Source organism: Lagenorhynchus albirostris, chromosome 15 (genome assembly GCF_949774975.1).
Source record: "Lagenorhynchus albirostris chromosome 15, mLagAlb1.1, whole genome shotgun sequence".
Taxonomy (NCBI): Eukaryota; Metazoa; Chordata; class Mammalia; order Artiodactyla; family Delphinidae; genus Lagenorhynchus; species Lagenorhynchus albirostris.
In genome coordinates, this window is record NC_083109.1 from 43,117,509 (window position 1) to 43,143,750 (window position 26,242).

The 26,242-nt window shown below is 42.5% G+C and overlaps 1 protein-coding gene across 2 annotated transcripts in view; it reads right to left on the minus strand.

Moving 5' to 3' along the window:
- KIF16B (kinesin family member 16B) overlaps window positions 1–26,242 on the minus strand; it is a 280,446-nt gene that overhangs the window by 222,793 nt on the left and 31,411 nt on the right. For both annotated transcript variants that reach the window (XM_060123762.1, XM_060123761.1), the window contains exons 2-10: window positions 25,466–25,535; window positions 23,296–23,409; window positions 16,733–16,849; window positions 14,905–15,002; window positions 14,081–14,190; window positions 11,114–11,256; window positions 9,454–9,622; window positions 9,131–9,262; window positions 7,813–7,988 (exon numbers count right to left, since the gene is read on the minus strand). In XM_060123762.1, coding sequence (XP_059979745.1) covers window positions 7,813–7,988; window positions 9,131–9,262; window positions 9,454–9,622; window positions 11,114–11,256; window positions 14,081–14,190; window positions 14,905–15,002; window positions 16,733–16,849; window positions 23,296–23,409; window positions 25,466–25,535 — 1,129 coding nt within the window. The remainder of the gene's footprint in view (window positions 1–7,812; window positions 7,989–9,130; window positions 9,263–9,453; window positions 9,623–11,113; window positions 11,257–14,080; window positions 14,191–14,904; window positions 15,003–16,732; window positions 16,850–23,295; window positions 23,410–25,465; window positions 25,536–26,242) is intronic.

Below are 26,242 nucleotides of genomic sequence, written 5' to 3' on the forward strand. Positions count from 1 at the left end.
CCAAGAGAGGGACTGATGGGTCATATGGTGAGTGGATATTTACTTGGTAAGAAACTACCAAACTGTTCTCCAGAGTGGCTGCGCCATTTCGCACTCCCGGCAGCAATGTGTATTTGCTCTCCAGCCCCATCAGCACTTTGCCAAGTGGGAGTGCTTTTTTAATTTTAGCCATTCTCATAGGTGTGTAATGGCGTTTCATTGTGGTTTTAATTTGCATTTCCTTAATGACTAGCAGGGATGAACATCTTTTCTCTTTTTTTGCATTGCTTTCTTTTTTTGAATTTTATTTATTTTTTTATACAGCAGGTTCTTACTAGTTATCCATTTTATACATATTAGTGTATGTATGTCAATTCCAATCTCCCAATTCATCACAGCACCACCACCACCCCATGCCGCTTTCCCCACTTGTTGTCCATACGTTGGTTCTCTACAGCTGTGCCTCAATTTCTGCCCTGCAAACTGGTTCATCTGCACCATTTTTCTAGGTTCCACATGTATGTGTTAATATACGATATTTGTTTTTCTCTTTCTGACTTACTTCACTCTGTGTGACAGTCTCTAGATCCATCCACGTCTCTACAAATGAAGCAATTTCGTTCCATTTTATGGCTGAGTAATTCCATTGTATATATGTACCACATCTTTATCCATTCATCTGTTGATGGGCATTTAGGTTACTTCCATGAACTGGCTATTGTAAATAGTGCTGCAATGAACACTGGGGTGCATGTGTCTTTTGGAATTATGGTTTTCCCTGGATATATGCCCAGTAGTGAGATTGCTGGGTCATATGGTAATTCTATTTTTAGTTTTTTAAGGAACCTCCATACTGCTCTCCATAGTGGCTGTATCAATTTACATTCCCACCAACAGTGCAAGAGGGTTCCCTTTTCTCCACACCCTCTCCAGCATTTGTTGTTTGTAGATTTTCTGATGCTGCCCATTCTAACTGGTGTGAGGTGATACCTCACTGTAGTTTTGATTTGCATTTCTCTAATAACCAGTGATGTTGAACAGCTTTTCATGTGCTTCTTGGCCATCTGTGTGTCTTCTTTGGAAAAATGTCTGTTTAGTCTTCTGCCCATTTATGAATTGGGTTGTTTGTTTAATTTGAGCTGCATGAGCTGTTTATATATTTTGGAGATTAATCCTTTGTCCGTTGATTCCTTTGCAAATATTTTCTCCCATTCTGAGGGTTGTCTTTTCATCCTGTTTGTAGTTTCCTTTGCTTTGCAAAAGCTTTTAAGTTTCATTAGGTCCCATTTATTTTTGTTTTTATTTCCATTTCTCTAGAAGGTGGAACAAAAAGATCTTGCTGGGCTTCCCTGGTGGCGCAGTGGTTGAGAGTCTGCCTGCCGATGCAGGGGACACGGGTTTGTGCCCCGGTCCGGGAAGATCCCACATGCCGTGGAGTGGCTGGGTCTGTGAGCCATGGTCGCTAAGCCTGCGCGTGTGGAGCTCCGCAACGGGAAAGGCCACAACAGTGAGAGGCCCGCGTACCGCAAAAAAAAAAAAAAAAAAATTAAAAGAAAAAGAAAAAGATCTTGCTGTGATTTATGTCAGAGTGTTCTTCCTATGTTTACCTCTAAGACTTTTATACTGTCTGGTCTTACATTTAGGTCTTTAATCCATTTTGAGTTTATTTTCGTGTATGGTGTTAGGGAATGTTCTAATTTCATTCTTTTACATGTAGCTATCCAGTTTTCCCAGCGCCACTTACTCAAGAGACTGTCTTTTCTCCATTGTATATCCTTGCCTCCTTTGTCATAGATTAGTTGACCACAGGTGTGTGGGTTTATCTCTGGGCTTTCTATACTGTTCCACTGATTTATATCTGTTTTTGTGCCAGTACCATATTGTCTTGATTACTGTAGCTTTGTAGTATAGTCTGAAGTTAGGGAGTCTGATTCCTCCACCTCCGTTTTTTTCCCTCAAGACTGCTTTGGCTATTCGGGGTCTTTTGTGTCTCCATACAAATTTTAAGATTCTTTGTTCTAGCTGTGTAAAAAATGCCATTGGTAATTTGGTAGGGACTGCATTGAATCTATAGATTGCTTTGGGTAATATTGTCATTTTCACAATATTGATTCTTCCAATCCAAGAACATAGTATATGTCTCCATCTGTTGGTATCACCTTTAATTTCTTTCGTCAGTGTCTTATAGTTTTCTGCATACAGGTCATTTGTCTCCCTAGGTAGGTTTACTCCGAGGTATTTTATTCTTTTTGTTGCAGTGGTAAATGGGAGTGTTTCCTAATTTCTCTTTCAGATTTTTCATCATTAGTGTATAGGAATGCAACAGATTTCTGTGCATTAATTTTGTATCCTGCAACTTTACCGAATTCATTGATTAGCTCTGGTAGTTTTCTGGTGGCATCTTTAGGATTCTCTATGTATAGTATCATGTCATCTGCAAACAGTGACAGTTTTACCTCTTCTTTTCCTATTTGTATTCCTTTTATTTCTTTTTCTTCTCTGATTGCCATGGCTAGGACTTCCAAAACTATGTGGAATAATAGTGGTGAGAGTGGACATCCTTGTCTTGTTCCTGATCTTAGAGGAAATGCTTTCAGTTTTTCACCATCGAGAATGATGTTTGCTCTGGGTTTGTCGTATATGGCCTTTATTATGTTGAGATAGGTTCCCTCTATGCCCATTTTCTGGAGAGTTTTTATCATAAATGGGTGTTAAATTTTGTCAAAGCTTTTTCTGCATCATATGGTTTTCATTCTTCAATTTGTTAATATGGTGTATCACATTGACTGATTTGCGTATATTGAAGAATCCTTGCATCCCTGGGATAAATCCCACTTGATCATGGTGTATGATCCTTTTAATGTGTTGTTGGAATCTGCTAGTATTTTGTTGAGGATTTTTGCATCTATATTCATCAGTGATATTGGTCTGTAATTTTCTTTTTCTGTAGTGTCTTTGTCTGGTTTTGGTATCAGGGTGATGGTGGCCTCATAGAATGAGTTTGGGAGTGTTCCTTCCTCACAATTTTTTGGAAGAGTTTGAGAAGGATGGTGTTAACTCTTCTCTAAATGTTTGATAGAATTCACCTGTGAAGCCATCTGGTCCTGGACTTTTGTTTGTTGGAAGATTCTTAATCACAGTTGCAATTTCATTACTTGTGATTGGTCTGTTCATATTTTCTATTTCTTGCTGGTTCAGTCTTGGAAGGTTATACCTTTCTAAGAATTTGTCCATTTCTTCCAGGTTGTCCATTTTATTGGTATAGAGTTGCTTGTAGTAGTCTCTTGGGATGCTTTGTATTCCTGCGGTGTCTGTTGTAACTTCTCCTTTTTCATTTCTAATTTTATTGATTTGAGTCTTCTCCAGGAGGGCTCACGCCGAGGAGTACTTCCCAGAATTTCTGCTGCCCGTGTCCTTGTCCTCACCATGAGACACAGCCACACGCCACCTCTGCAGGAGATCCTCCAACACTAGCAGGTAAGTCTGGTTTAGTCTCCTATGGGGTCACTGCTCCTTCCCCTGGGTCCCAATGCACATACTACTTTTTGTGTGCCCTCCAAGAGTGGAGTCTCTGTTTCCCCCAGTCCTATTGAAGTCCTGCAATCAAATCCCAGTTACCTTCAAAGTCTGATTCTCTAGAAATTCCTCCTCCCGTTGCCGGACCCCCAGGTTGGGAAGCCTGACGTGGGGCTCAGAACCTTCACTCCAGTGGGTGGACTTCTGGTATAAGTGTTCTCCGGTCTGTGAGTCACCCACCCAGCAGCTATGGGACTTGATTTTATTGTGATTGTGCCTCTCGTACCATTTCACTGTGGCTTCTCCTTTGTCTTTGCTGTGGAGTATCTTTCTTGGTGAGTTCCAGTGTCTTCCTGTCGATGATTGTTCAGCAGTTAGTTGTGATTCCGGTGCTCTGGCAAGAGGGAGTGAGAGAACGTCCTCTACTCTGCCATCTTGAACCAATCTCCCTGCCTATGTTTTTAAATTCCATAAATATGAACTTATGTAAAAGTGAAAGCAAGAGTATATATGACATGATTACATTTATATAAAGAACAAAAATAGGCAAAACTGAAAAACAACCTCTGCCTTAAGAAGTCAGGATAGAGGTTACCCTTGAGGGGAAGGGCAGGCAGCACTGGGAAACGAACATGAAGAGGAGTTTCTAGGGCGCTGGTAACGTTCTGTTTCTTGATGGCATGCAGGTTAGATGGATAAATGCAGCTTGTGAAAATTCACTGATACGTATACTTATAATATGTATAATTCTTCAATGAAGCGTTCACATGTATGTATATATCCATGTATATGTGAATATAAACCACTACATATATATCTGTATGTCTGTAATCTATGTAGTAGGAGAAGCAAATACGTGTCAGAATCTTTTGCCGTACTCAAATTGTGCTTTGAAACTCTGATGCACATGGCATTCTGCATAGGCAAATAAAATTATTAAAAGTAGGAGCTTTTATTTGCCTGTACTTAAACAAATAACCCGGAAACAGAACTCTGATATGAGTAGCATTTTCAGTGAATCATGGCAGCATCTGCAATAGGATATTGTGGGAATAGAGCCATGTCACTAGAAAAATTTACACTTAAGGACACCTGCTGGACTTTCCTGGTGGCACAGTGGTTAAGAATCCACCTGCCAATGCAGGGAACACGAGTTCGAGCACTGGTCCGGGAAGATCCCACATGCCGCGGTGCAACTAAGCCCATGCTCCACAACTACTGAGCCTGCGTTCTAGAGCCCACACGCCTAGAAGCCCGTGCTCTGCAATAAGAGAAGCCACCGCAATAAGAAGCCCACGCACCGTAACAAAGAGTAGCCCCCACTCACCACAACTAGAGAAAGCCCATGCACAGCAACAAAGACCTAATGCAGCCAATAAATAAATAAATAAATAAATAAGAAACTTGTGAATGTTACCTTTATTAAAAAAAAAGGAACACTTGCTTATTTTATTGAGCATCACAAATTTAATTAATTTTGGATAAGCCTGTATTGTCTCACAACAATTTTTAGCTTCAGAGTGTGATAAATTATTTTAAATTGGACTCTTGTTTTTATTATAATGTATTAAATTTATCAAAGAATTTTATCTTCAGTTTATCCTAAAACAGACAACTATCTTTTCCATCCTCACCCCCAAAACTACAGTAACAAAAATAATCCTTTAATGACTGTGGTGGTCTTTGGCTATGAAAGAAACAAGACAACAAAAGATCACAAAGTATAAGGCAACTGGCATATACAACACCTCTGAAGACGTTCCTCAGACAGAATGTGTAAAAGTTTTAATAAAGTTTTTCTGTCCATGTGATAAAGCTCCTTTCGAGGATTTCCTCAGTTTAATTTTAAAAGGCTGATCTTTCTTTGCTCATAACTTATTAACATATTAAGTACAAGAAATTAAACCAAGAATTTTCCAAGTACTTCCCTTCACATGTAGTAGTTTAGACGATCCTTACATATTTACTGCAGATAAATGTTGTTAAAACATTGAAAAAAGATCCCAATAATAAGGGGTATAAATAAAAATGACTATTGTGGCTCGTGTCATAAGTGATTCAAGCCTGACAACATCACATGCAGCGGGACTCTGTGCTGACGGTTTCTTTTCACACACGGGAAAGCTCCACATCAAAAAGAACAATGTATGTGGAGATATTTTTAGGTGCAGAGCAAGTCCTGGCCCACTGCAGTCCACCAGCTTATGGGACAGCACTGTTGGGTGTGTTCCAGGACTCAGGAAACTCCGCAAGGTTCTCGGCCTGTCGATATTCTCACAGGTCAAACCACTCATGGGATGTCAAGGACTTCGAGGGCCATATTTTCCTGAAGGGAAAGCTGCTCTGGAGAGAGCAGTGTGCATTTAAAGAAAAGTTTTGGGTTTTTTTAATGATACACTTCAGACATCCATTCACAGGTTAGGAAAATGGGAAGAACTGTATCTTTATTTCTAACTCCAATTTAACCTAGATTTTCTTTTTTCTTTTTTTTTTTTTTTTTGCCACACCATGCAACTTATGGGATCTTAATTCCGCAACCAGGACTGAACCAGGGCCACAATAGTGAAAGCACCGAATCCTGACCACTGGACCGCCAGGGAACTCCCTAACTCAAACGTTTTAAAAAGTGCTCCTTGGAATCTAGAAAAACGGTACAAATGAACTTATTTGCAAAACAGAAACAGAGACAGAGATGTAGAGAACAAATGTGTGGATACCAAATGGGGGAGGATGGGATGAATTGGGAGATTGGGACTGACACATATACACTACTATGTATAAAACAGATAACTAACGAGAACCTGCTGTACAGCACAGGGAACTCTCAATGCTCTGTGGTGACCTAAATGGGAAGGAAATCTAAACAAGAGGGGATACGTGTATACATATAACTGATTCACTTTGCTGCACAGCAGACACTAACACAACACTGTAAAACAACTATACTCCAATAAAAATTAAAATTAAGGGACTTTCTTGGTGGTGCAGCGGTTAAGAATCCGCCTGCCGATGCAGGGGACAGGGTTCAAGCCCTGGTCCGGGAAGATCCCACATGCCGCGGAGCAACTAAGCCCATGTGCCACAACTACTGAGCCTGCACTCTAGAGCCTGCGAGCCACAACTACTGAGCCCACGTGCCGCAACTACTGAAGCCCGTGTGCCTAGAGCCCATGCTCCACAAGACAAGCCACCGCGATGAGAAGCCCACGCACCGCAACGAACAGTAGCTCCCGCTCGCCGCAACTAGAGAAAGCCCATGCGCAGCAACGAAGACCCAACGCAGCTGAAAATAAATAAATTTGTTTGTTTTTTTAATTAAAATTAAAAAAAAAAAGAATAGGGCTTCCCTGGTGGCGCAGTGGTTGAGAGTCCGCCTGCCGATGCGGGGGACACGGGTTCGTGCCCCGGTCCGGGAAGATCCCACATGCTGCGGAGCGGCTAGGCCCGTGAGCCATGGCCGCTGGGCCTGCGTGTCCAGAGCCTGTGCTCCGCAACGGGAGAGGCCACAACAGTGAGAGGCCCGCGTACCGCCAAAAAAAAGAAAAAGAAAAAGAAAAAGAATAAAGTTTGAACAGGGAAAAAATAAATAAATAAATAGAATTAAAAAATAAATAAATGAAAAGTGCTCCTTGATTCTCTCTCACTACAGTATCCAAACCTAACAGCACGGACCACACTATGAGCACAGAATGCAGCTCGGTAAGTGCACCATGCAGATTATAATGAAGTTTTCTGTAAAAAACACAAAAGGACAAGGCTCCTTCACGAAAACCCCAAGAGATCCTGAAGTGAGGCAGTTTCAACAATCAAACAAAGACCCAGGGAAATCGCCTGAGCCAGGCCACAGGGATGTCACATGTGTCCCTGCATCACCATAACCACTTCTATAACGGGCGATACAAAACAGAGATTCAGGAAGGTGCTCAAACGAGTCTTTCATTCTGTTAAAATACATTTTCAAGTCATAAAATGCTTGGGTAGAATCTTAAACATTACTCAAGCCCCTCGATTTCCTTCCACTAATGGAGATTATGCTGCTAATCCTATTGCATGCTAAATTTCCATCCGTAATTGATAACTATTAGATAGTTAATCATTTTGGGTTTAGTGGATAAAATCTTACACACGGAGCACATAATGAATGCAAAGGCCAACGGGAGCGTGCTGTAAAGGAAAGGCCGGCAAACTCATTCAAAGCTTTACTTAGCACTTATTTACTCAAATCAATACAACCACGGAGATAAGTGCCTCGTTAAGATCTAGAAATTGGTGCCATTACTCAAAGAAAATTACCCATAAGTCTCAGAAAAAGCCAACCTGATTCCCTTGAGCAAGCAGCATTTTCAGCCTGGCTATTTCAGCTCGCAGCTCACGGATAAGCTTGACGTTGGCGTCCTCATTAATTGTAGGCTTGTTGATGATGTTTTTGGCTCTATTTGCATAGCGAAGGGTACTTAGGGTTTCTCCGTAATTGACATCAGCAGGTGAAATGGCTGTGAAGAATGAATTCAAAAAGTAATTTATCCGGCGCTCCGTTTCATTTAACACGAAGTTGGTTTGTAATTTAAAAGTCAGATTCACCCCAGGTCATTGGATAGACTAAATATTCATTGCCACAGTCATGAATATTAAAAATTATCTAGGACTCATAGGAAAAGTGCTCACTATACCAAATTAAATGCCATTTCGCTCTTTTTAAGTTTAGAATCGGCCATCTAACCAAATCTCCTCTGCAGCTTAGGGAGTTTTTCTCCGTTGAAAATATAAGAAGAGGATTTCAAAACTATGTACGCTTCCAATGTAAAGTAGAAATTTAAATCCTTTTAAAAGTTCTGGCAAAACCTACCACCTGTAAAACTCCAGAGCATTGTGATTTTTGAAAAGAGTCAGTAGATCAGCTAATTCTTTTCTGCCTAAAGCTCTGGTTAATCAATCACACCCCAATGCCAACAAACTTCAGGGCTTCAGTGACTACACAACCACGTCTGGGGTGCATACCCCCAGGTAGAGCCCTTGCCTCCACAGGGACTCCATGGCATGGGTGTAGGGAGACACGGGGATATGGAAAGGACATGGGAGCGTGGTTAGGAGGAAAAGCATTTCTGAGTTCTCCTCAACAGTTACCTCCCCTTTGCACATTTTTTTCATCTTTTCTGCTTCTTCCTGTTAATTAGTGAAAAGATAGACATATATCACTGTTATTATTTGCTAGATTTACTGGGCTTTTTCCTCTCGATTCTTAATTTTAAATTCCATATTTTCTGCTTTGAAATAGAAAAAAAAAAAGTGGGGTTATTTTTACTCTATGTCCCTACAATGATTTTCTCCCACGAGTTAGCAGCGTTAGAAGTTTCTGTCCTGTTCTTTCAGCAAAGCTAAGAATCATTCCCCATGGACGTCGGCTTGCATAACCAAGAACATGGCAAGTTAATGTAACTAGAAAGAGGGAAAAAGAGTCAATAATACAATACTGTAGACTGGATCACAGAAGGTGCTTTTCTTTAGAACAGAAAAACTTCTTTTTTTTTTTTAATACAAAGGTGCTATTTCCTAATGAGACACTTTAAACTTCAGTAGTTACAGTTAATTCACACGAAACACTGTACGCTGAAGAAAAAGAATTTAAAATTCTTACTGGCAATCATGATAGTTTTAGAGTTTCCTCCAAGGCTATCTTTTAACAACCAAGTCAAAACAGAATCCCTGTAAGGCACAAAAACTTGCTTCTTCTTTACAAGAGGGTTTGCTGCATCCTGAGATAAATCAGCTGTAGGAGAAAAAGAAAAGTTGGGGGGGGGGAGGTTAAAGGCAATCATTAAAGATTTTTTTCTCTAATTCGGCTTCAAAAAACCTTGAGGCTATTACTCCGGTTTGTGACACAAACATTAAACCCAAGTGCTCTGCGCTACTATGACACCACCAAGAACGAGAAGAGGCAGCAGACAAGTATGAACCCACCTAAGGCAGAAATGACATTTCCCAGAGTCACGAGGGATTTGTTGATGTTCCCCCCTTCCTTCAGCCGGACCCCGGTGGCACCAGTGGCATCTGCCCGCTCACTTCCGGCAAGATCGACTAGGTGGATCTTACTCACGGTTTCACATGGCATTTCAGAATCAAATTTTGCCTGTGGTGAAATATAAAAGCAAAGTGGAAGAGGTATAAAGAGCCCCAATGTTTATATGTTTATGTAACATTTTTTATATGTTTTATGTGTTTATAACACAAATTCTAATTATTTTCCGCTCCTCACTGTGATCTCTCAGGGTAGATTTTTTTTTTTTAATTTTGTTGTTTCATTGGCCTTCTTCCTGATGACAAAAATTAAACCGAATACAATAGAAGCCTACCATATGTGATCCCTAAACTTTCTGAAGAACTGCGGATTCCATTACCCAAATCACTGTCATTCTCAAAAGGGCTGAGTCTGACCACGGCAGATGAGGAAACTAGGCCCTGAGGGGCATTCCACAAAGAAAAATATAAGTAAACAAATAATTAGTTTTGTTCTCATCCAAAATCTGCAACATTACAAGCACACTGGCTTTCCAAAATATGATAAATATAGACAATTATCTGAAAGATCACTCAACCATTATTCGATGTTAAAATTCGATTTGTTTCACAATTATAAAATAGTGAAAATTCTGTATTCCTTGATTCTGAATTCTACCGAAAATTTACTTTCCCAAAGACTTTTAACCTACGTTTTACAGTCTGAACCAAAACGCCAAAAAGAAATTACCATATTGTGATCGAAAAGCAAGCCTCTTAGAAACTAGGGACGGCCACATCTATTCCACATTAACCAGAAAACAGGAGGAAAAAAACCAGTAAACTACAGTAAATCAAAAGAAAAGGTCTAAAGAAAGGTAAATTTGTAGAGAATTTATCAGGAGTTGTTCCGACTGACCCTAGAGAATTTTTTCATCTTCTTTGCTCTCTGAGCCTCCTCATTAATGAAAGGTTAAGTTTTTCTATCTGATGTGTTCAATGGTTAATACAGGTCAGGTCCTCTCCAAACTCCTAACATGTGCGAGGCACTGAGAGGACCCCACACCTTTATGTTCATCCGTTCCACCCGTCTCGGTGTTAACGTATTTGCCCTGAGTCATTTACACATGTTCAAAATGCGCTCCACCTCCAGATCATAATGAATTCCTACATTAACACTTAAAGACGTCCCTTGTCCTTTAATATCACTCTAATAATCACAAGCAGCGCTGCGGGTGAGTTCCACAGAGCCATAATGGACCGCGATGAGTTACCTTGGCCTCCAGCTGCTCTGACTGGCAACCCTGTTATCTCCCACAGAGCTGGCAACGATGAAAACTTTGACTTAATTAAGCACAAAGCAAGTTTTTTAATGTCTAGAACACGGCAGAAGCCTGCTAAATATTTCTTACGGGTATACATCAGGTTGCATTTCAAATGTAACCGCGGAGAAATCAGCACACAGCACACGTTCAAGTCTAATGAACAAGAAAACGGCAGTCGGCCACCTCTGCTTCTCCTGGCTCACCACAGGTCGGTCCTCAGCTGGTGCCAATCAGCAGGGAAAGCCCTCAGGGACAGAGCCAGCCCCCCCCCCCACACACACACACACAGCTGCCCTCACCTGCGTGAAGTTGATGGTGAAGATGGCGTGAGACCTGCTGCTGACATCATTCATCCCTGTGGCAGCGGTGGTCCGATTGATGTTTCCTGCATCCATAAGCTCTTCGACATCACCGTAATTCTGTACTAAATGTTTGGATAAATCTGGAAAAAAAAAAAAAAGGCGGGGGGGTGAAGAAATCTCCCCAGTACCTAGTAAATGGAAGAAGAAATGTACCTCTATGAAATAGTACACGACTGTACAAATCTGTGGTGGTTTATAACGCAGACTCAGGAGCTGGGCTGTCTGGGGTCAAGTCCAGGCTCTGCGGCTGACTAGTGGACTTTCACGGTTGTGAACAAGTCACTTAACCTCACTGAGCGTCGGTCACCAATCCTGATAACGCATACCTATCGCATATGGTATTTAGGATACCTGGGAGATATCTTCATCAACCTCATCAGCACTAATCATAGCCAGGGAAATATAAACACTATCTCCATGCAAAACACACATTCTTTTAAATCCCTTTTAAAGAAACTTTCCATTCATTTGTTGGGAAACATTCATATGGTTCTAAAATCAAAGGCTACAAAAAGTAGACTGTGTAAAGGGTCTTCCCCCTCCCCCATCCAATAACCCACCCCCAACTTCCCCTTCTGTCAGGCAACCCAACATTATTAGCTTCTCCAGACCCTTCCAGAAATAACCTATATGTATACAGGCAATTACATATCTATTAAGCCATCTTTTTTTCCCCTTTTATACATAGTAGCATACCATACACATTGTTTCGCATCCTGCTTTTTTCTGTGTAATAATACATTGAAGAATATTCTGTATCAGTTAAAGTGATCCTTCATTCATTCTTTTTTTTTTTTTTTTTTTTTTTTTGCGGTACACGGGCCTCTCACTGTTGTGGCCTCTCCCGTTGCAGAGCACAGGCTCAGCGGCCATGGCTCACGGGCCCAGCCGCTCCGCGGCATGTGGGATCTTCCCGGACCGGGGCACGAACCCGTGTCCCCTGCATCGGCAGGCGGACTCTCAACCACTGCACCACCAGGGCAGCCCCATTCATTCATTTTTATGGCTACACAGCATTCGATTCTATGCATGTACCGTAACCAACAGTCTCCTATTGAGACTATAGAGGTTGTTGAGAGTTTGCTTCCAACACAAGTAACGCTGCTACAAATAATCTTGTATTTCGGTTTTTACGAATATATGTGAATATTTCTGCAAAATAAATTCTTAAGAGGTGGAATTGCTAGATGAAAGCACATTTGAAATTTTGATGGATATCACAAAACTGTCCTCCATAGAAGGCACTTTACACTCAGCAGTAACAAGGTATAAGACTGTCTCTCAACACTGTCTTACCAGGTTCCTTACATCTGCCGGGACAGTTAACAGATGCTAGCTTGAAGAATTTTTATTTTGCTTTTCTCTGATTATGAGGCTGAGCCTTCTTTCCTCCATTTAAAAATCATCAGTATTTCCATTTCTGTGGACAATCTAGTCACATCCTTTGTTCATTTTTCTCCTTGGTTTTGGAGCTGCCTTTATTAAGTTATAGGAGCTCTTTATATTAGACTTAACAAGTCCTTTGTCTGAAACTTGAATTGAAAATATTCCCTCCACATTGTAAACTGTCTTTTTACTTTGCTTCTGGTGTTTCTGCCAAGTGTAAAGTTGGTTTTCTGTTTTGTTTTGTTTCACCATTTCAAATTTAACACTTTTATTTCATGGCTTCTGGATTTTAAGTAAAACATTTTTAAAGGCTTCCCTTCTCCAAATTTCTAGGAAAAAAAGTAATCCAGGGTTTCTTGCAGTCATTATGTCACTTTTTACTTTTAAATATTTGATCCATTTGCCATTTACCCTAGTATAAAAACTGAGCTCCAGTACCAATTTACTTTTTTTTCTTCCTAGACAGCTTAATAACCCATATTCCCCCAATGTTTGAATAGCAGATTTATTAGAAACTAAATCCCCATTAAGTATCTACACCAGATTCTGGATGTTTCACCCTGCTTGATTATTCTGTCTCCTCGCAAACCCAGCTTTGTAATATGTTTTAACATCTGATAAGACAGTTAAAGGGAAAACATGAAGGCACAGTTAGGCTAAAAACTATTAACAATAATAGTTATCCCACGCTCCACAGAACAAATACACAGTTACACATTTCACTTTGGGCATTAAAAAGCAAAAGTTCAATTGAAAATTTACTAAAATGCAGATGAGGACCTGTTGGTGCACCCGGTATAACCAGGTAAAAAAGACAATGGAAACAGGAACATCTTTAAATTGATGACCAGTTCTCAGCCTTGCCTCCAGCGAGACACACAGGAATGACAATAGCCACAGGAAAGTCGATCTGTGTGCGAGTCTTATAGGCCAGCCTTAACTCAGCAGCCGTATACAGAGGAAGTGTGCAGAGCTGACTGTTCTATTCCAAAGACAGCCTTCAAGCCAGCCTATTTTTTAAATAATTCGCAAGGGCCAGCCCTTCACCCGTCATTCCCTGGGACATTCCTCACAAAGGACCGTGACACAACTAGTGTAGCACAATACAAAGGCCGAGAACACAGCACAGGAACCTGCAAACAATCTTCCCAAAGGCGAGAGGTCTCAGAGTCGCCCTATAATCATGTTACCATTAAGGTCAGCTAAAATGCAAGGCCATTTAAAGAGACAGCCTGTAGGGTTGCTTATCTTACCTGGGAACTTGGAAAAAACAAGTTCCTGGAGTTCTTAAAGCCAGAGGAAATCTATTGGCAAGCCCCACAAAATCACCAAATGCCCAGTGAAGTATAAACGCATTAAATGAACATCGTGCAGTGACAGCACGTGCAATTTTTACTATAATGATTCCAAAAATAAATTTTTAAAATCTCGCCATTATCCTACATTTTTTTTCTCTGAAACTATTATTTTTACAAAAATTCCCAAGAAGAATAGGGCTGTGAAAATATTCACTCTTACCCTCAACATAAGGTCCTTCTTTCGGATGCTCACGGACTCTTAAATTGAAGGTTTTGGATGACTTCCGTCTAAGTAGATCTCTCACACGTTCATTATAAATTTCTAAGTAGCTAAAAATTTCAAATAGAGTTGAATTCAGTAAGATGATTTCAGACATGAATAACAACAACAATAACAGCAGCAACATACATTTATGGGTGGTAACCATGTATCAGGTACAGCACTTTACGTGGATTATTTCATTTAATCCCTACAATAGCCCAGAGGTACGTACTACTATTATCTCCATTTTAGGCAATAGAGGCTCAGGGCGATTTAAACAACCTATCCAAGGCCTCACAGCCTCTGCGGGGTCAGGCAGCCAGGAGAACCCTTGATTGCCACGTCTGCCCCCAAACCACCGACGAAACTGCCTCCCCACACAGGTTTAAGTTCAAGGAGGAAAAAACACCTCAACCACCCAGATTTATTTAAATAATAGATTTATAGTGATCCTACCAACATAAAGAATAACACAAATCCTATTCAAATAAAAGAATAAGGCAAGTGGGTATACACTGAAAAGTCGAAAGCTCACTCCATTTGAGATGAGCATCCTTCGTTAGTTTCCAACCAAGGCGGGTTGCCTCTACCGGCCTCCCAAACCCCAATCCAAATGGTACCCAAGGAAGTCACTGAACACATATGTGCTTTAAGCTTGCCTTCCAACCGGCACAGCACAGGAGGGGGAGAGGCAGACTCTCCCCTAAGGAATCCAAAGGCTTTATCCACTCCTTGTGCCTTAAATCAAGCTCACACTCAGTTACTCAGGCCATGGGCCCTACCTGACTTCAGTTCGAAAAGATGCCTCATCCCATCTGGTGGTTTCATTTATCCGACTGAAGAGCCCTTCGCAGATCCGGGGTATTAAGCCAGAATCGCCCTGCAGTGGGAAGGAGGGACGCCTCAGCTGTCACTTGAAATAAAAGCAACCGACGATTGCATCTGCAATTGGCTGGGGTGGACTCAGACTCCAGGGGCCTGCAGGCCCGGCCCAGGGCCCAGAGCGCAGCACTCATCCCCTGCAGGGCTGCTTCCTACTCTCTGAAATGAGAGGATTGAGTTTTCGAATTTCTACCTGCTGGGACCATGATAATATACAGTTATCAGCTGTTCATCAGCTAAATCATGGCTTGCAAACATAAGACGACTTATTCTCTAGCTTTCAAATAGTCACGTTTCGGTCGGCACTGACACGCTGACGAGCTTCAGAACGGTACCAAAGACGAGGTAAAAATGTTCTCGTTAGAAAGCCAGACTTTAGGGCTTCAGTGTTTTCTTCTGAAATCCCTCACTACTTTCACCCAATCTCCCATCCCCAAAATAAATATATATATATCATCACAGGTTTAGGAGAATTTTTTTCCTTGATACCATTAAATCAGTATCAATTCTTATAAAGAAAAATTGGGCCTTTCACCACATTTTTTCTTCTTACTTTAAAAAATAAAATAAAAAAGAATACCCAAATGGTACTCAACTGTAAGGTCAGAAAAACAGCTGTAACTTATGAGTGCTTTGCTGAACTTACATAAACTAGCTAAGAGGGAATCAACATGTAAATTTCATTTTTTAGAGAAGGCTTTTTTCTCCAAAGCCACAGTAGGAAAGTAGGAAGAGAGAAGTAATGGTAAAAGGAAATGTGAAACTCTTGAAATTGTCTGTTCTTCTCTTATTCTTCCCTACTTCTCAGCATTGAGGATTCACTGCCCAGCGTTTATTTTCTTCTCCTGGAAAGAAAATGCCTGGATTTAAGAAGCCAGGACACATGCACTCAAAGGCTTACATCTGGAAAGACCTGTCCTCCTTTAATGCATTACTTCTTCCACTAACCATCGAGCCTGTAGCATTCAAGGCACCACCGAGCCTGTCAGCAGGAAACCCAGCCATCCTCTGCTAGTCCCCCCACATCTAGAACAGGCTGGCGCCTCTCAGACGCAGTGAACAGTTTTCAAAACCACGACATGAGAAAAGTAAAACACACAAGCACTATCCAGGTCTCGAGAAAACACAGAATGGGATAAGTTCCTACAATCACGTCTAGTTCTTCCTCTGCCATATTTTGGGGCAAGTATAACTTTAAGGTTCTTAATTTATACGGCATAACTACTAGACTCCACATACTATATTTATAACTATGTGGACTCTACATAACCTGTATAATTCTAACATTTTTTATGTATTCACTGGATTTATGTGGTACCTTTCCACCAAAGAGACTCTTTTTTTTACATTTTTCTTGGGGAAAAATGTTTTGAATAATTTTAAATAGAACAGAGTTCAATAATTTTATTCCAACTGTTGGGTTGGCAGAAAAGAAGAATAAATTACTTGTAGGCCCAGCATACGTTTTTGATAAGATTATAAAGCCTTTAGAAACAGAAAATGAACTGAGACTCCCATCCATTATTCATGCTTATAAACTTAAAACTATTTCTAATTTAAAATCTCTCAAAGGAAATTTCGTCCAACTTATTACTGAGTTTTACCTTATTGCTAAAGAATGATCAGAACATGAAAAGCAAGTTAGTACAGACCACGTAGGTGAGAGATACTTTTATCAGTCCAGAGAGAGATAATGAGAAATTTTCTTCCCACACAGTGTAAACGTACAGAATCTCCCATCATGGTGTATGACTTTCCTGATCCGGTCTGCCCGTATGCAAAGACACATGCGTTATAACCTTCAAATGCAGACTTCACGACATCTGTGCCAAGGGTTTTGAAAACCTGAAAGAAGAAAAGAAAAAACAAAAAACCACAAAAGATACAATTACCATGGATTTTAATAAAAACTCCTTCAGTGTTGACAGTGTTCTTGAATCCTACTTTCATAAGGATTACACCATGCAAATAAAGAACTACAGAGCTGTTAACAACAGAATAAGTGTATACCCTAGTTTTTAATCAAAAGGAAACTTTTCTGATTTCCTTCATTTGATTTAATGAAGCAGAAAGCAACCCCATCCTTTTTCCCACTTAAGTTAACAAAAAATTCCTGAAATAGAAAAAGGTAAACAAGGCAAAGTGACGTCATATCTAGAAACAAAGACGATTTTAAAGCGTGATGATTGACCATTTCAGAATTAAATAAACTTATAAAGTGATTCATGCTACCAGACCTTCCAGAAACTAAATATTCAATGTCACAGCAGCCAGAAAGTTACGTCCCAAAAACCATGTCAAATCAATGTCATCATTTTAAGGATACGGCCATTCATCAAAGTAAGTTCTCCGGAGGCTCTCACAGAGCTGAGTGATGAGTAGGTGCAGATGAGGCTGGGATGCCAGGCTCTCCCGAGTCAGAATCCAGTGCATTTTCCTATTTGGACATTTGCCCAGGATGGAGAGGGCAGGAAGACGAGCTGTGTAGGGCCTGGGTTGGCACTTACGGTGGCCTGAGTTCACATCCACCGCACCACACAACTGCACTAGGATGCTTTGGGGAATGGAAGGGGGGTGAAGGACAAATACTTGACCTACACAATCGATGTAAAAGAAGCAAATCAAGATGCCTGGTCATCCTCCTTACACCCAGCTGGGGTGGGGACCAGCCAAAGCTTTCTAACCCACTCCTGCCTTCACACTGGACCCTGCCCCCTCCCTGCATGGGAGACCAGGACACAAAGGGCACACAGAACACCTCCCTGCTTCAAAAACAAGGCACATCAGCAGCTGAAGAGACACCGGAGAGGGAATACGATCAGGTTCTCAGTCAGAGCCAGGAAAAGGTGTGGGGTCCCCCGCAAAGTCTCCGTGGGTGATGCCGGGTGAGCCCAGCTCAAGACACACCATCGTCTCCCCATAGGCATCTGGGCCCTCCAGCCAGATACCACCCCGGGACGGGGCTGACAACCACTGGCCATCGTGCTCTCCCCTTCCCACACAGGCATCCTTGCTACCAACACAGCTTGTCAGCCAGGGACGCTCCAGGCCCCGTCTTCCTGCCTCCTTGTTTAGACTTCGTCTCCTCGGTGGCGTCAAAGACGTACAGACTATCCTTCCAACCCAGCCGCTTCCACAGAGGACCCTCTCATTACTCTCCTTCACTCTGAGTTAAGTTTCATCCGTTTCAGCTTTACGAGCTGATATTTTCTGATCCTTTTCCCACATTCAGATAACTAACTCAACCTTCAACTAGAGCAGCTCACACCGTGTCTGTGATCAGTCCTCGGGGCGAGTAGTGTCCCAGATCCACTGTCCAGGGGGAGAGGTTAGGTCACTGGGCACACAGAGGGCGGCAGAGTGGGATCTGCACCCGGCCTCCCTGAAGCCAAAGCCTGCGCTTCTGCAGGAGTAGACACCGAGTCCTCTTCCCACGCTCTCGACATCAATCTGGAAGCCCCAACCCTACGTGGAAGGGCCCCCCCCGACAGACCCCCCACACACACACACACGCACACCCCTCTGTGAAGAAGCAGAACCAGGAATCCCAGGGGGACTCTGGGCTCCAGACTAACCATCTGAGGTTCATGTTCACCACTATATATGGAATAGGAGGAAAACTAAACATTTCTTTAATTCTTTCTGATTAGACAAAAGGCAGATGTCACTTTTAACCACTTCACAGAGTGCCACTGGAGAGAAAGAAGAGCCTTCCAAAAGCTTCTGGAAGAATAAAGGAAGGCTCTTCTCTCATACTTTTGTCTGAGGCTAAAACAGTCATGGAAAATATCATATTTAAACAAAACCCCAAAGTTTTCAAAATGGAACTCTTCCCCAGGGTTAAAATCCACACCTGCTACTTTACTCCTCATTTAGTCTCTAGAAAGCTAACTCAGCTGGAGTTCCTCCAGACTCAGGGGGCCCCGGAGGGGGCGGGGGGCCTGGCACTGGTGGATGTGACCGCACGACAGGCCTAGAAAATGCAGGTCCGGAGGCGCTGAGATCCAGGCCTGGCTTGGTCCCAGCTTCAAGTCGGTTGGGGACCCAGAGAAGCAGCAGGACGGTGCCCACACCTACGGGGTTCCCAGCAGGGAAAACCGGCTACCCCACTGCAGCTCCCACCAAGGACTGATTTGCCATCGTCTACCAAACCGAGGTGGGGAAGGAAGGGGCTGCTCGACTGGCTGACGTCCTGCCCTCCTGGCCAGGGTCCCCGAGAGCCACTTCGCTGCTTGTCTGAGAGGCTACAGCGCTGACTTACAGAGCAAAGGGAGGCATCGCAGGGCCTCGCTTGAGGGGAAGTGCCCACAAGAGGGCGCTGTGAAAACAAAAGACTCTCCATCCAGCTGTCAACTGGGAAATTTTAGGTTTCAAGTTTCTCCGGAGTCGAATCAAGGAACAGGCAGTGCGAGATCAAAGCCTCCCTTTGTAGTCTGGAGAACAATTAAGAAAATTAGACCTTACTTAATGGTCTTTAATTGACACGAGTATGGACTTAAATGGCTCACTGATTTTTTTTCTAAATCTAACATTAATTTGGAAAGAAGAAATAGTAACGGTCATCTTATTTGGAATTTGTTTAACATTATGGGAAACTTGACTTGTACTATAGTAATGGGCATGATATATTGTCTCAAGATGCCTCTTCATTTAAATGATTTTTAAAAAGAAGAAAAAGACAAGGGCCGACATCACACTAAGCCTGCAACTGCCCGTTTACAGCAGGGGTGAGAACTGTCGGTTCAGTTCCTGTGCAGGATCCAGCAGCATGAAAACTTCAGTCGATATAACACCAGCTATTCAAATTAGAGATGAGGAAGATTACCTTCTCTTTAACAGAGTGTCTAAAAAATAGGTGTCTTCCCCAAAATGCCAAACTCACAGAAAAAGAGATCGGATTTGTGGTTACCAGAGGCGGGAGGCTGGGGGAGGGAGACTTGGAAGAAGGAGGTCAAGAGGTACAAACTTACAGTTACAGGAGAAATAAGCGCTAGGAATATAATATACAACAATGATGACTACAGTTCACACTGCTGCATGATACACAGGAAAGTTGTTATGAGAGTAGATCCTAAGAGTTCTCGTCACAAGGAGGAATTTTTCCTTTTCTTTTTATTGTATCTATATGAGAGGATGGTTATTAATTAAACCTATTGCGATAATTGTTTCACGAGATACGTAAAGCGAACCCTCATGCTGTACACCTTAGACTTATACAGAGGTGTATTTCAATTATTTCTCAATAAAACTGGAAAAGAGGGGAAAAAAACCACTAGGAGTGTTCCTGGATCTCTGCTGGTTTTATTAACACGTGGTTCTGCTAGAAAGCAGTGTTTACTAACATATCTCAAAGGCTTTTTCAGTTTTGAACTGAATGTACGATATAAATAACCCGAGACTGTTCCTTGACTTTGGGTTCCAGAGTAAAGGAGCCAAAGCCTCTGAAGCGCAGACACCTGCAGTGGACAGTCTCCTCCTCAGCTGAAAACTCTTTTCCTTCTCAAACTATTTTTAAACTCTGGGCAGCTATTTTTAACTCCCAAAAGAGCTAAACGTGGGCTTCCCTGGTGGCGCAGTGGTTGAGAGTCCGCCTGCCGATGCAGGGGACACGGGTTCGTGCCCCGGTCTGGGAGGATCCCATGTGCCGCGGAGCAGCTGGGCCCGTGAGCCATGGCCGCTGAGCCTGCGCGTCCGGAGCCTGTGCTCTGCAGCGGGAGAGGCCACAGCGGTGAGAGGTCCGTGTACCACAAAAAAAAAAAAAAAAAAAAGAGCTAAACGTGTTACTGCTTCCCTGACCTTGACCCTCACTGAACCCAGGATATGTGACCTGTTCCATAAATGAACTACCCACCCGTAGACGAGGCCTCTCAGTCAACAAATGCCTGCTGAGCATCTCCAGGGAGCCAGGCCCTGCTGTCCACGCCACCACTCCCGTCCCTGGGCTTTCCCTCGGCACAGCCCCTGTCCCCAAAAGGCCTCAAATCCAGGTTAAACAGGGGGGAAAATGCAGCCGCTCGCTGGGTAACTTAGGAGGGAAACCTTCATGGCCCTCATTCATCCTCTAATGAAGATGTTCTGAGGACCATGTAATGAACCAGCTTTTCCCTTAAACTCCCTCGTACCAGCCACTTCATTTGCATTCCTACCTGAAAGCCAAAATCTGGATTCCACTAGCTGCAACATTCTGTTCCTCACCAGACTCCTAGCTACCAACACTGACTGATCCACGTGCCTCAGGACCAAAGTCATCTTCGCTCACTCGCTCATCCATTTATTCATTCAACAGGGCTGCCCTGTCCACCTGTCACTGAGAACACACCAATCCTTAAACCCTTAAGACCTTCCAGGGGTATCTACACCGCCGTATACATCAGCCCCAGGATCTCAACTCTGCTACTATTCAGTCGATTAGACCTACAGACTTGAGAAGGTTATTTAAGCTGAGTCTCCTTGACAAAGAAAAATGGAGCTAAAGTCGACCTCATTTGGTTCTTGTGAGGATTAAACAAGGCAGCACCCCTGAGCACCAAGCAGCGTTTCTGATTCCCCTGCAAACTCCAGCAGCATTAGTTCACCTTTCCTCTCCCGGCCCCTCTCTCATGCCCAGCACCCCATCTCTCCTCATGGCCCCCATTCCTACTGCTGTTGTCCTTCCTATGTTTCCCCAATACTGAATCAACAACTTGTAGATACTATCACTCCAGCCCTCTCCTTGGAACAACTTCTCCACGTTCACAGCCAATCTGAACTCCCAACACTTACATCGCCTCAGGAAGCCAGCCTCCTCCACAAACCATTCCTAAACCAACTACATTTCTCAAATGCTAAGGATCGTGCAACTCACCTGGGGATCTTGCTGAAAAATGCAGTTTGATTCAGTAGGTCTGGAGTAGTTCCTGAAATTCTGCATTTCTAACACTTTCCCAGGCAACGCTGAGATTCTAATACGTGGACACACCAAGTTACAAGAACCTACACCAGGATACCACTTCAAGATGCCATCGCGTGGGTCACAAGCCTGGGCGGGCAGGACAGGAATTCACGTTCGCTTTAAGACCTGGAGACCTGAAGCCATGCCTCTTAAGGAGCTGTTAACAAGCCAGGGAGAAGCCCCGCCATGCGGGCATGCTCTCCCCCCTACCCCACACCGTGTTTCACCAGAACCCCGCTCTGCTCCAACACCCTGCTTGCCCCACCCAGGGAAATACACTAGTCCTTCTGGTCACATGACACACCATCAAGCGACGGTCCCCTGGGAGGATCTTCAGGTCTGTTCTTATCTGCCCATGTCATGTCTACATTTCAGATCACAAAAGCCTACAGCACAGGTTTCCTGGACAAATTCCAGCTTCATTCTAGGTTCTAGAAAGATTCTGAACAAAACGATCTTGCTTTCTAGAATCTTTCTTTCTAGAACCTACAATGATCCATCCAAGCAGGGGGAATATGACTTGGGTGTGAAGTGTACCTCCTAAAGCTCTGCATCGCAGCAGGACTCAAGGCCAACTGAGTTATGTGTCAGGCTTAGCAGTACACACAGGCAGACATCAGAGCTCCTGCGGATTCAGTTCAGACCACAGCAATAAAGCGAGGCACACAAATGTTTTGGTTCCCTGTGCAAATAAAAGTTATGTTTATACGATACTGTAGTCTATTAAGTGTGTAGCAGCATTTTGTCTAAAAAATAACATACATACCTTAATTAAAAAATACTTGCTAAAAAATGCTAACCATCATCTGAGCCTTCAACAAGTCGTAATCTTTTTGCAACAGTAACATGATAGATCATTGATCGAATATACTACTAATGAAAGAGTTTGAAATATTGCGAGAATTACCAAAATGTGACACAGAAACACGAAGTGAACAAATGCTGTTGGAAAAATGGCACCAACAGACTCGACACGGGATTGCCTCGACCTTCAATTTGCAAAAAAGCGTTAACATCGAGCACAGTAAAATGAAGTATGCCTGTAAATGTCCCCCCGAAAAATGCTTTACTTGCAAAGCTCCTTTAAAACAGTAATCACTGCCAAGTTTTGAAACAAAAATTATGATCATCACGCTCAGAAGTTTAAAAAAAAAAAAAAACAACCTTTTGGGGATGGAATTCATCTCAGGCTTAAGATAAATGGTGCTATATAATAAGCAAAAAGCTAAGTTAGCAAAGGCTAATTTTACATAAATCATATTCAGAAAAAAATTAGCAAGATGTTTTAAAGAATTTTAGGGTAGGCATGTTTTTCTCAATATGAAAATAAACCAAAACAGAGACTCTGAAAATACCATACCATTTCTTGTGAAACATAATCTGGACTTTGTGTATCAGCAGAATAAAAAGAAAAGTCATAGGTGAAGGTCTTGGTCCGTTCTCTTCCTGAGTCCCCAGTCCCTCCTTCTGGTATCTAGAAAGAGATGATTATGACAATAATAACAACAATGTAAGAGGAAAATAATAATAATGTGAAGAGCACTGTCAGCAAACAAGTAATCTGTCCAATTCAAGAAAAAAACTTCATAAAAAGCACACAAATGATCACCATTTTCCATTATTTATACCCTGGCTCAAATCCATTTAATTCCTCACCTCCTGAATGAATGAAGGAATGAATGAACAAGCAAGCACACCTCAATTCCTCCCAGCAATTCAGGCTCCTACGATATGACCCAAGGCTACTTTTCCGGACATTTTATCATGATTACCTTATATGAACCTGACACTCCAGCCAGACACTATGTTTTTCCGACTTCAATGCTTTTTATTGCTGGAGTCTGCACAACTCCACAGGGTGCTGTTCACAGAGATGACAATGTGAAAGCAGTTGTGTGATCCTGTGGCCCCACTGAAAACTGCAGGTCAGAGGCCTCCTCTTCCACAAAGCTCCCCTTGGGCACTGCATCCAGAAGTAATTCTCCCACCTCTGAGAGACGACTCTCCCAGGACACATTGTATTATGAGTCTATTGCATATGGTTGCGTACATCTTGTCTACCTTGCTATGTACCAAAATTGAAGCAAAAACCATGTTTAAAAATCTTCATATGCCACCAAGGCCTCACACAGCTCCCTGGACATATGCGGAGTAAATGTAATGGGCATCCTATTTTCCAACATAATTCAGATACTATAGTATACATACTATAAAAAAAGAAAATTGTTTAAGGTTCTTATTATTAAAATGTTTAAAAATCCAGGCATCTATTCTGGTTATATCAGACAAGGCAATGTTTTGTAAAACTCAAAAAGCAACAGAGTAATCAAGGAAAACAGATTCCATAACACACAAAGGAAGGAGATTCATCCAAGGCCATGGGTCTCTCCACTCCGTTCCGGTAAATATGATGTTTGAATGACTTTGACCGCAGCACTGTGAGCACACAAAGGTATACGAAGAAGAGCAAAGCAGAGGTAACCAACAGCAGAGAAAGAACAAGTGACCGTGAGAAGATGTGGGAGGTCAAAGGAGGGAAAGCCAGGTGCGGGCCAAGCAGAGCCAGAAGGTAGAACTGCGGGCAGCGGAGAAAGAAAGACATTCCACTGGAGAATGCCGCAGGCCAAGGGGCACCAGAGCCTCAGAGGAGGCCTCTCGAAATGCCCAGAGCACGGCCCATGCAAAGATGGGCACATGCCCCAGCTTCTATCACTGGGGATCAAGTTGCATGACTTTGAAACTGGATTTCAAAGCGTCCAGTCCCTTGAGCCACGAATTAACAGAAATCCAACCAGAGACTGATCTGCACTTGGCCGTGGGGCACCAGGCCTCTGAAACCCAAACCTGTGAGCTAATGACAACTATCGGAGGAGGATGGGGTTGGGTTCATAAGGCACATGATTTCTTTATTATCGATTTTACACACTTATTTTTCCCCTAAGTGAAAAGTATTCAAGGTCCTTAACAAATTCACTAACCAAAGAAAGAAAAACAGGATACTTTAAGTACAAAAAGAACTCACCATCTCAGAAAATTCTGGGATTTTTTTTTCAATTTTCTTTTTTCCAGAAAAAAATTTCAGTTTTTTAAATTTTTCATCCTCTGAGTTTTGAATAATAATACCAGCTTCTCTTGCAAAGTTTACAAAATTATTTTCATTAAAAATGAAAACTAATCTAGGGCCAAAGCTTCTTTAATAATTCACAATGAGCCAACTGCCAGGCTAAGGATCCACCACAGGATACAGGATAGAAACGCCTGGGTCGGGGCTAAACCCATGAGGTCACCTCCCAGAGCTGCGGCTCAGGCCCGGCTCTCAGGTCAGCGAAACCAGGGACGGGACAGGAGACAAAGCATCAACCCTTTTGCTTTGTGACCAAGCCCAAGCCAAGTGCAAGCTGACGTGGTGGACTGAACAGAGAAAGGAGGGCTGTGGAAACAGCAGATGTGTTGTATTTACCCACAAGCCGTTGGACGCGGAAACAAACACACAACTCACAGAACTGGAGCCAGCCCAGGCCGCTACTTGCCTTTAAGTTTGTGATTGTTGTTTTGCTTTTCTCCATTTGAATAATGAATTTGGCTTCCAAGTCCTTTTCCCTGCAACACAAATAATTCAGCGTTGGTTAGGAGAGAAAAGACTGTTTTTACAATATTTGTTGTATTTACTTTTTACATATGGCAGTTTGTTTTTAAATGGCACGTGAAGCACAATCTCTGATACACCCCCGTCCTGAAACCTTACGAACGTAAACTTGAGGACGCACAAAACAGATGCCACCATCAAAAACTTAAGACTGAAAATACTGTGTTGGCGAACCCTGGAAGAACGTCTACCTGTGAGTCAAAAGGAGTCTATGTGAAATGACAGAAACCAGGGACATTGTGTGACTCGGATAAAAGAGAAGCCCCACCCACCCGGTACAGAAGAAAGTCACCATATCCCTCCATCCAGGATGAGAACTAAGAAGAAACAGGAGTCGTGCTCACAACCAGGTGCTGCTTCTAGAAGCAGCCAGGGCACTGTCCCCTCCCCCCACCTCCTTTCTATACCCATCCAGAAAATGTAATTCCTAGAAGACACCAGAACAGGAAGTTAAGAGAAATCCTAAAAAGTACAGTTCTCTGAAAGAAATGAGACTACACCCACACAATGGAGTGGGATGTCCCTGGCAAAGGAATGAGGAAGGTCTCTATGTACTGCTGTGGACGGAGGCCAGGGTTCGTTAAGTGGGAAATGTGAGGTGGAGAAAAGTATACACGGGATGCTACTTGTATTTAAAGATAAAAAGGATCGTGTATTCATT